This window comes from Elaeis guineensis, chromosome 12, assembly GCF_000442705.2.
Source record: "Elaeis guineensis isolate ETL-2024a chromosome 12, EG11, whole genome shotgun sequence".
Classification (NCBI taxonomy): Eukaryota; Viridiplantae; Streptophyta; class Magnoliopsida; order Arecales; family Arecaceae; genus Elaeis; species Elaeis guineensis.
Genome location: NC_026004.2, coordinates 18641286 through 18651858, shown reverse-complemented (window position 1 = coordinate 18651858; position 10573 = coordinate 18641286). Strand labels below are relative to the sequence as shown.

At 37.4% G+C, this 10573-nt stretch overlaps 1 protein-coding gene across 1 annotated transcript; it reads right to left on the bottom strand.

Moving 5' to 3' along the window:
• Positions 1–761: 761 nt before the first annotated feature.
• On the bottom strand, positions 762–7646 carry LOC105033484 (uncharacterized). The gene is made up of 3 exons (XM_010908313.4): positions 6725–7646; positions 4254–4529; positions 762–1306 (listed from the first exon to the last, which is right to left on the bottom strand). Exons 1-3 carry the CDS (start codon positions 7517–7519, stop codon positions 1103–1105), a joined length of 1275 nt encoding a protein of 424 aa, XP_010906615.1. The 5' UTR covers positions 7520–7646; the 3' UTR covers positions 762–1102.
• Positions 7647–10573: the final 2927 nt, after the last annotated feature.

Sequence of the window (10573 nt, the reverse complement as noted above, 5' to 3'; positions counted from 1 at the left end):
CAAAAATCAGAGAAAAAAACTCTAAAAATATCGATTTACGACCATAAAACCCTAAAATTATCGATCAACCACTAAAAAGATATATATCAATAAAATAATCATCACAATCACAATTTTATATGAAAAATAATTTGTTAAAAGATGCATTATCGATAAATCAAGACGTAGGATTCATCCACTGACAAAAATAAGATATTCAAAAGACTGCCACGCTCGTACACTAAAAATGAGATACTGCTCGATCGAAATAGAGAATAGGATGAAGATCGTCGTCAGAATCTCACCGGAGAACAATTGCCGAAAACAAGAGATGCAAGAAAAGATCGACATCGTAACTAATTTTGAAGAGAGTGATGGATATTTTCATCTTTTCAAAAGATAACATAACGACATTGTCACTCAAATGGGTGAAAAGAGCGAAGTAAATTTAAAAAGATGCTCATATAATTTTTTTTAAATATTATATGATCTGTCTAAAGAAATCTTCTTAAAAAAATATGCAGGAGATATCTGCCAGGTGGCTCAGAAATCAATTCGTCTGGCATCAGTTTATGCTGCAGAAGAAAATCATTAGCTACATCTAGGCATCCACATCCAGCTACCCTGGAATCACAGATCAAAGTGCAGATTTGAGAACAAATCCGGACAGTCCACTCCAGAAAAAACTGTTAGCATCGGCTTTGCAACCAGCTCGTGTTCAAGACTTATTTACTGTCTATATAAGAGATATAGACCGCACGATCAGGAACGAAACTACTACAGGCATTAAAAAGCATTAGTGCATCCAAATTCCTCAAAGCTTGTGCTAATCCACAGACACGATGACTGTCAGATTAACAGCAAATGGTAGCAGAAGTGGCACCATAAATTTGAGTTATCACAGACTAAGCAAGAGCAGCAGCAGGATTGTCCAACTTAAAAGGAAAAATTGTCTAGCAAGCCTTCCTGACAAGTTTCATATCTCAACTCGTAACCATACAACAAAGATGTCCTAAGCAGCACTATCATGCTCAGAAAAAAACCATAGAACCTCTGCAACCCTCTCTCACAGAGGAAGTTTCAGACCAAAAGGTTTATCATCTCGCTAGGAAGCATTGTTCTCCTAATCTTCCTGTTCAAGCACCTGGACAACCCCTTCCACACCAGCGATCAGCTCCTTTGGAATGGGACCACCATCAGGAAGATCAAATCTTCTACGCTTCAAGGAACCCAGCGTAGCACGCGGCTGTGGATCCACAACATCAAGCATTGCCTCCAGCTCCTCCACCATTGACTTCTTTGCTGCTCGAACCATATAATCCGGTCCCTAACACAGCAACAATCGACAAAAGCAATCAGATAGAGAAGATATGATAATGAAGGTTGAACAAAATATTAGTTTGAAGGTCAACTTATTCCATGAAAAGCAAGTGATTAACCTAAAGGTAAAGAAAATTCCTGAACTATTGAATCCAATTTCTTAGATGAATAACAATTGGACAACATTGACTTGCAAAACATAAGAATCTATAGTAAGCTTCTGCCCCAAATGCCCAGTTTACAATCAAGTTCAATGCATAAAATGGTAATCAGTTGTCAGAATCAGTCAAAAAACTGAAAAGGATGTTGATACTTCATTACTTTATGAGCAGAATCAGCTCTCTACATCCTTAATACCAACTGCAAAAGCTTGAATTTTGAAGCAACCAGGTAACAGAAAATAGAGATTTCTAGGCGTCTTTCAAGGAGTTGTATTGGTTTTTTAAAATTTTCATTTCTTAACTGCAGCATATGAATCAGAGGTCTGGGAAAAATAAATAAATAAATAAAAATGAAAAGAAGAAGAAGAAAAGAAGAAGGAATGAGAGCCACTACAATTCTTCAAATTGCTGCACATGACTATTGACCTGAAGTACTACCAAGTCTTCAGGAGCCAGTAGGGAAAGAACGTGCATGATAGAGAAGAAAATTCATTTTTACCTTTGGATTTATTTATTTTGCATGTTCCACGAAATGATCCTAAACAGTGCAAAAACATGTTGATGAATCTAAATTGATGTTTGCCCGCAGATTTTTTGAGAATATAGCAAGTCTTCACCACCACTCAGGTTTGAACCTGAGACCTCTCACTAGGAGAGGATGGTACCAGCCAATTGAACTAACTGTTGGTGAAGACTGACTGCATATTTATCCAATTAAAAAAAAAATAGATAGGCCTTTTTTCTGGTAACAAAAATAAAGTATTGCTAAATCTGAACGTCAAAGCACATCCAGAGAACCTTTGTACATGATGGAACTTATGTCAATTCTTTTATATCTACATCCACATACACTGGCAACTCATGCAGAATTAGAAATATGCGGGTACAACTTCCATATAACTTATGCAGGCAATGCATGTAATTCTAGACACTAGATACATGTCACATGTGTTAGCAACCTAGTGGTATAAATCTCATTCAACATGGTCCAGCCACCTATATTTCTAATTGGACTTCAAAGTCAACATCATTCCCTACAATTGATGAGGCATGCATGCCCACCAAGCAGCAATGTGGGGCATAGATAGCAAAAAAATTCCTACATGGGCACAAAATAAGTCAAATATAATGCCAGCATATGGGTTAAGTCTGCAACCGATATTACCAACATGGCTCACCCAAAAATCATAATTGATAAAAACTTGAAAATATAACTGCAGCCCGATTTCAAAAGCAGCTCTCAGTACAGCACCTCTATTGGATATTTCAGCTCAAATAAAGAGAATCATGCAACATGAATTATGAAACAGACATGAACAAGCATTGCAAGGCAGTGAGAAAGATGTAGAGGACACAAATGGGGACAGGAAAAAGAATAGGGTGCAGGAGAGCATGGAATCGGCGATTATCACAGAGTAAGAGAGATGGCGCTGGGCCAGCTTCACATAAATAGGTAGAGAGTGGAGAGACTGTGTCCGACAGCTTCAAGTGGGGAGGCAAAAAGAACATTTGGAGATTGTAGAGAAGGAGAAAGGAGTGGGCATGATTCCTTCCACAATTTGGAGGAAAAAAAAAAAAGAGAGTATTTTTTCTTATCTCTTAAATTACGAGCAATTTTATATCTTCACAATTAATTTACTTGCCATTGTTTCTTTAAATTATTTACCTGACTTTAGATATCATAAGTAATTGAGTCGAGGGACAGGTCTGGTACAGGGGGCCAAGATACATAATGACTTAAGATATAATCATACCATCCTATGTGGAAATAGTTGACATGACACAAAATATAACCAACCTAACAGAACCAATGGATTAGTGTACTGCATTACAAATCAAGAGAGATCACAGAAATTGGCAAATAACTCTCAAGATGGAAGTTATCGTAAGATTCTGTATCATTGTCAGTTCGAAAGCGAATCATAGTATTCATTCGTATGGGGATGGGAATGAAAATGAGAGATTTTTTCTAGAAATATGGATGAATGGAAGTTTAACTCCCAAGGAAGCACTTTATGAAGCTTCTTGTAATTTGATTAATTGATTTATTTATCCACCTTCCCCCAACCCCATTTTTACTCACCTTTTCTATTAGCATTTGTGAACAAGGACCTTCCTAGAATCTACATAACTTTGAATCGACTTTCCTAACATCCTTAGGAAGCCCCGAAACAGTTCGCGGGTTTAGAAACCCTCTTTGTTGCTTAAGTAACATGAAATATGTTTCTGCCATCTTTTCTGTAACAGATCAGTGAGATGATCAATTGACCTAAACCATAGACTTCTTAGTTCCATAGGTCCATCAATGCTATAGCAAACCATCCCAAGTTAATCTTGCATCAGCAACAGTGCAACTGACCCTTTTCGTTGCCTAATTAAAAAAACTTCTCTCATAGACCTATGCAAACATGAAAGGCTGGGCTCAATTGGGGTTTGCTTTGTACAAAAAAAAGGAGGAGATGTTGAAGCATTTTCTTCTAATCATCATTGCATCAAAGACATTAAAAAATTTTTAGGAAAATAACAACTTTGGTTCAATAATCCTTAGATAATAAATCAAAAAAAGGTCAGTTTTGTTAACTTTTAGAAGCTATTGCATGTAAACATTATCTCTTTGATACAACATTGTTTTCAGGGAGGAGAAAGCTTTGGTATGGAAAGAAAGATGCAAGATACATAATATGTGGAAACATCAGCACAAAACAGAGTAGCATTTCATATTTGAAGCCAATGGATTAGAAATGACTAGTAAATAAGATTGTAATAAAACTTTGGATATGGTTAAGAGATTACCTCAATGGCATCAACAGTGAGGAGAAGAACAATTATTTTCTCACAGAACCTCTGGCGTTCTTCCGCATCATTTGCTAAGCGACGGCGATAAGAGAAATTATAGAATAAGGCCCTGATTTCCTTAAGTTTGCCTTTGGCCACTGCCAGATCTCTAAGGCAACGAAGCACTTGAGAACGTCGAACCAGATGGGCCCTGAAAGTCATCTGAATAATCAATGCAGCATCTTGTCGTGATAATTCCTTCTTCTTACCCTTGTTACTGCTCTTGGCAAAAGCCTTCCAACAGCCAAAAAGTACCAATATTATTAGACATTAGTCATCAATAATAACATATATAACATGCATGCTCACATAGGAAACATCCAATTTTTAATTATTTATGTTATATTTTATCCAAATTGGGACTTTGGAACTGAAATTATAGACGGTATTTTTCTCCGGTTTACCAGATTCTTGGTGTCCACCATCTATTAAAACCCTCCTAACATTATCATGATAATTTGATTCAAGTTATCAAGAGATAAGCAGAAGTTGCACTTTGATATTGAGGCACTCTCCAGTCACAACATAATATCAAATGTAAGGCCACAAGATTGGCAGGAGGAAGGGGTTGCTTATAGAATAGAGTGGACAATGAAATGGATTTTGGAATTTATTGACATTCTCCAAAGAAAGGTTTTGTCAATAATCCCATTAGTATTGAAACCATTTCCATTGTTGGAATGGGATATTTAGGGAATCCCATGAATAGATCAAATAATATTCCATTACATTTCCATTACAACAAATATCAATGGACTCGGTCTTTGGATTATTGGAATTATCATATGATTAGTTTAGGGTTTACCTTTTTAACCATAGGCATTCTTTGTAGAGCAAAATGGATTTTTGCGGTGGATACCCAAATTCCAAGTATGATTCATAATAATCTATCTGTAAAATGCAATGATTCATTCGCCACATCAGGCACTAATCTACCTTAACATCTAATTAGATCCGGTAATCATTCAAATTAAGAACAAAAGCTTGTTACTTTTTGTTTCACCAAAGATCAAGTATGGAATCAGCTGAGGTGGCAGAATCCATCCTCTTTTCTTATAATCAGAAAGAAACAATTGCGGGGTCCTGAAACCCGATCCATTCATTATTTCACAGTCAAATGGCTAAATATATCATGATGCCATGTTTTCAACGATGTAAGAGCTGAACAAAGCCTGCTAGCTAAACAAAAAAATTGAGACAACTACGACCAATAAATATTTTTAAAGCATCTGACTGATCGGAAATGCTTGTAGAACACATATCAGAACAATAACAAGCCTTAACCATTCAAGTTGGGTGCAGAGGTAAACCATCCCCACCCCCCACCCCCCAATACGCACAAAAAACAGTGGGGCCAAAAAGAAAAAGCAAAAACTTGGGATTTATGCCTCAATTAACAAGGCCACTTCCAAAGTTCAAGTAGAGAGAGAGAGAACATGGCTGATCATAAATAAAGTATCAAAGACATGGAAAATAAATTAATATTGGTTGCTACATCTTATAAAAATTGGAATAGTTTAAAAGGACTTTCAATAACAGTTACCAAGCAATCCACTTTCCATGGAAAAATGCTCAAGGTCCCCTTTCCATTCACCACCCTGGTCTAGTACTGATATGGCACTTCTAGCCAAACCACACATGGGCTCCACCTAACACCACCAAACCACAGCTTATTTCACTAATCTCTCAATGCCACGTAGGACGGTGAACTGAAAGGAGAATGGAGGAGGCAACTGGTAGAAATACTTTTCCCAATATACATTTAATCTGCATTCCACATTTCAACGTTTGTCTCCCACATCATTTCTCAAACCTTTGTTTCGGTTAATGAGCTATACATACACTGTTTCCAATTAAGCATAAAAACATTCATATTGTATTGAACTCCTTTATTAACTTTGAAAAAAGAAATAAAAACTGCTTTTGCACATATATCCCTGGAAACTAGAAAGTTCCTTGATGAAACTAAAGAAGTTTCACGATAGAAACAACGATATATAATTAGAAAAAAAAATGGTTAACTAGCTACACAATATATTCTAAGTTAAACTTAAAAATATGTACATTATACTAAACTCCTTTGTCAATTCTAGTAAGAAAGGAAAAAGGATTTTCGCACATATGCCCCCATAGAGTTCTTTTTTTACTGGAACAAAATGTGAACTTTTATGACAGAAACCAAACATGTAAATTATTAAAAAAAAAAAAAGAGTTGATGTTTTGGTTGATGGGATTAACAAAGGTCTAATTAACCTTAAAAATATTCAAATTCCAGTAAACAACTTCCGAAATTTCAAAATAAGCTAAAAAAACTGACTTTTTTGCACATATACCCTTGGAAACTTCTAAAAATGGGAATTTTTATGATGAAAACGACCGAACCTAATTAAAAAGAGTTTAGCTCAACAGATCGTTCGGACATCACAAACCTTCCTGATGGCGATGGCTCCCGGATTCTTCTCCTCGATCTCCACCACCCGCAGCGTCGCCGCCTCTTTCTCCTTCATCTTTCCCTTCTTCTCCCCCTTCTCCTCCGCCGCCGGCTTCTCTGCCGCCTGGAATGTATACGTGTGCGCCACCGGTGCGTGCTTCCCCTTCCCCTTGATCTCCGCCGTCCACTTCACGTTCCGATCCGCCTCCCCCTTCTTCTCCGCCGTCCACTTATACCTCCGATCAAATCCGTCCTCCTTCTGCCCCTTGAACTCCGCCGTCCACCTCAAGTTCCTCTCGGCCCCGCCCTTAGACTCTGCCACCCACTTGTACTTCCGATCAAACTCCTCCTCCTTCGCCCCCTTGAACTCCGCCGTCCATGTGTACTTGCGGTCAAGCCTGGAGGAGGAGGAACCCAGCGCTCGCCCCAGCCCCAGCTCGAGGGCGGTGACGCGATCGCAGAGGCTCCGGAGCTGGAGCTCCGTCTCCGCCCGCTCCTGGAACCGCCGAAAGTGTATCAGATCGGTGGCGGCGTCGAAGACATCGAAGGAAGAGATCGCCGGTGAGGGAAGGAGGCATTTCAAGGGGAGATCGACGGCGCTAGGGATAGCGTTCAGGAGGTCCAGGGAGAACCCTAGCTGATGCTCCACCTCCTCGTCGGCGATCGCCGCCGCCGACACGAAGGAGGGGGAGAAAGGGGGGAAGAGGGGTGGAGTTGGGGAACAGAGAGCGGTCTCGTGGTAGAGGAAGGAAAAAGGGGAATCAAGGAGCTCGAAGCGCCTGAAACTGCTCATTGTTGGAGGTAAGCGTAAAATCGGATGACCGTAGCGTGACCAGAGCTTGCTAGGGTTTTGATGGAGTTCTTGGATGGAAGCGGAGGACAGAGCGAAGGGAGCGAGGCAGGCTTTTGAGGAGGGCGGAAAGAAAGAAAAAAAAAAAAAAAAAAGGAATAATGGCGGCGAGGGGTAGAAGGGGTAAATGATACTTTAAACAAGATCAGGTGTTTCGTTTCAGATAGCAAAAATGTGTACACGTTGCGGGTCCCAATTTGCTAATCAGTCGAAGCGTTACATGTCAGTTAACAAGGCTATTTGGTGTTCCAGAACAGACAGCTGAGCCGCGAAACTGGAGGGGGATGATCGCCATTGCGTGCAAGGAAGAGGGAGACGGGCGGATACCGGCAGCCAGTTCGCCGCGTTTCTCTGACGTGAAGTTCCTTCGAAAATGCCCTCAACTTTCTGGGAAACTACGGAAATACTTATCTCTGGAAAAAAATTTGGATGATACGTAGGATGTCTTTCGGAAAATGTCATAAGACCAAGATAAACCAAAATTTGTAGAGAAAAATTATCGGTTAGAACTGCCCTATCACATGCACTTTCAACCATTCAATGAAACAACACTGTATCACTTAGACTCGGAAGAAATTATTGATGAAAACAAAGGGTAACACGGCCATTAGCCAGTGATCATTGGACGGTCCATGTAATAATTTCTCTACTCAGAGCCGTTCTTTTGGCGAGTGGGTTTGCGTGTGGGGGCATTTTGGGGTGGTTCCGCCGATGGAGTTAAAGAGATGGCAGCAGGCGGAATCCGAGGACGGTGAGTGAAATCCAGCTCATCCGCTTGACGTTATCCGACCCTGGGAGCCCAACATGTGGGTCCTACACCTGTTGCGCCCATATGGTTTTACTGTGCGGACGCAGATCTCCACACCTGCTTCCCAGTTGCCCGTGCCGGTCCATATCTGCTTCGCATCTCATGCTCTTTTTTTTTTTTTTTTTTGTTCACAGATTTATACGAGGGTTTTGATGATTTAGATTCAAAATGTAAGAAGCTCATACGAGCTAGATTGTCTAAATTAATCTAATTAGCATTAAAAACAAACGCTGAGCACTGTCACATGAATCATAGGTTTATGTTAATAATGGTTCGACACACCATCCAACACCTGAATATCTATAACCAAAACAGCCAAACAGCTCTATCTTGTCAAGCTAAAATCCAAGTGCTTCTTTAGCGCTTCCTGATCTCCATATTTACAAAATAGTATTTTCTCCCTTGAAAATTATTCTTTGGCACCTCTCTCAACTGGTCGCATGATACAAACTGAACACAACCTTAGCATTGTTGGACAATGTAACCCTCATTTTAAAACAAAATAAAATAATTTTATCATTAACAAGTGACAAAAGTTATCCAATTGTAGATTTTGGTTTTTTAGCTAGCATTAGTAAGGCTCTAAATATTTCTTCTCTTATTACTGAGACTAAACCATAGTAGGGTATTAAGTATCTCATGATCTTGAAAAGAAATTAATAGAGTTGTATGAGCTAATAGCTTAGCAAGATTTCCCCTACATATACCCATATAAAATAAAACTAGCAAATAACCAATACATGAATGAATGCAATTATCATGAAATTGTATGTCAACTATCCAATATTTGTAATTACTGCTAAAAAAGTCCAATATGCATATATATATATATATATATACATATATATATATACGTATATATATATATATATATATATATATATATATATATATATATATATATATATATATATATATATATATATATATATATATATATATATATATCATCAAAATCATCATTCTACTTAAAGTGACATATTATAAATCATCAAAATAACTATTCTATTCAATAGTAGTTTTAAATAATTTATTCATCATTTTATAATTAACACGATTTGAATCAACTATAAATAATTACACTGATACACCACTAATATTATATTTTAAAAGAAAAAAAAGAGAGCACTCGTATTGAGATTCAATGAATTTTGAGCTGCTATCTGTTTTTTTTGAGAAGCGAAATTCTTTGTGCACCACAAGTGGTGTAGAAAATCTGATATGGAGCGCATCATTTTATATAATTGATCCATATAGCCATCATTTTTTAACACACATTTAATACCTACAGTTCTCTTTTTTATTTGAAAATTTTGAATGACAAAAATATTCCTACTCTTTAAAAAAAAAGTATGATATTTTATGTCCATATTATGACATCCTGTATGCAGAAAGTCATAATCTTGACACAGGATGTCATAATATGCCACAGGATGTCATAATTTTTTTCAAAAAGTAAGGATATTTTCATCATTCAAAATTTTCAAACGAAAAAGTCGAACAGCAGGCATTAAATATACATTGAAAAATAGTTGGACAAAAATATCAATTCTATATTATGATATCCTAGATCATATTATGACATTCTGCATGCAAAAAATTATAGCTTGACGTAGGATGTCATAATTTTCTATATCATATTATGACATTTTACGTGTAAAAAGTCATAATACGTTACAGGATATCATAATTTTTTTCAAAGAGCAAGAATATTTTCGTCATACAAATTTTTGAAATGAAAAGATGGAACTGCGAATATTAAATGCGTATTGAAAAATGATGACTACATACCAATTACATAAAATAGTGTATTCTACGTCATACTTTTTTAGGCACAGAGAATTTTTCTTTTTGAGAAATATGATAACTTTTGACAAATTAATTACAAGAAATAAGCTCTTTTGCCTTCTTTTGTGTATGTGTGTATCTTAAAGAAGTTATGCAGCCAACAAAATTGCAGCATGATTTGCATCAAATCTGCATCATGAATGGCATGACAAGAAAGCACATGGATGGACTATCAATGTCTGCATCAATATTTTGGAAAATTATTTAGGTTGCCATATATGGAGATCACAATACATATCGGATGGTCAGACGAAGACGGAGACTAAAATCTTGGGACTTTCTCTCAATTATAACCATTCCATACTAACTGTTTCTTCATTTTAGATCTTATTAGAGTTTTA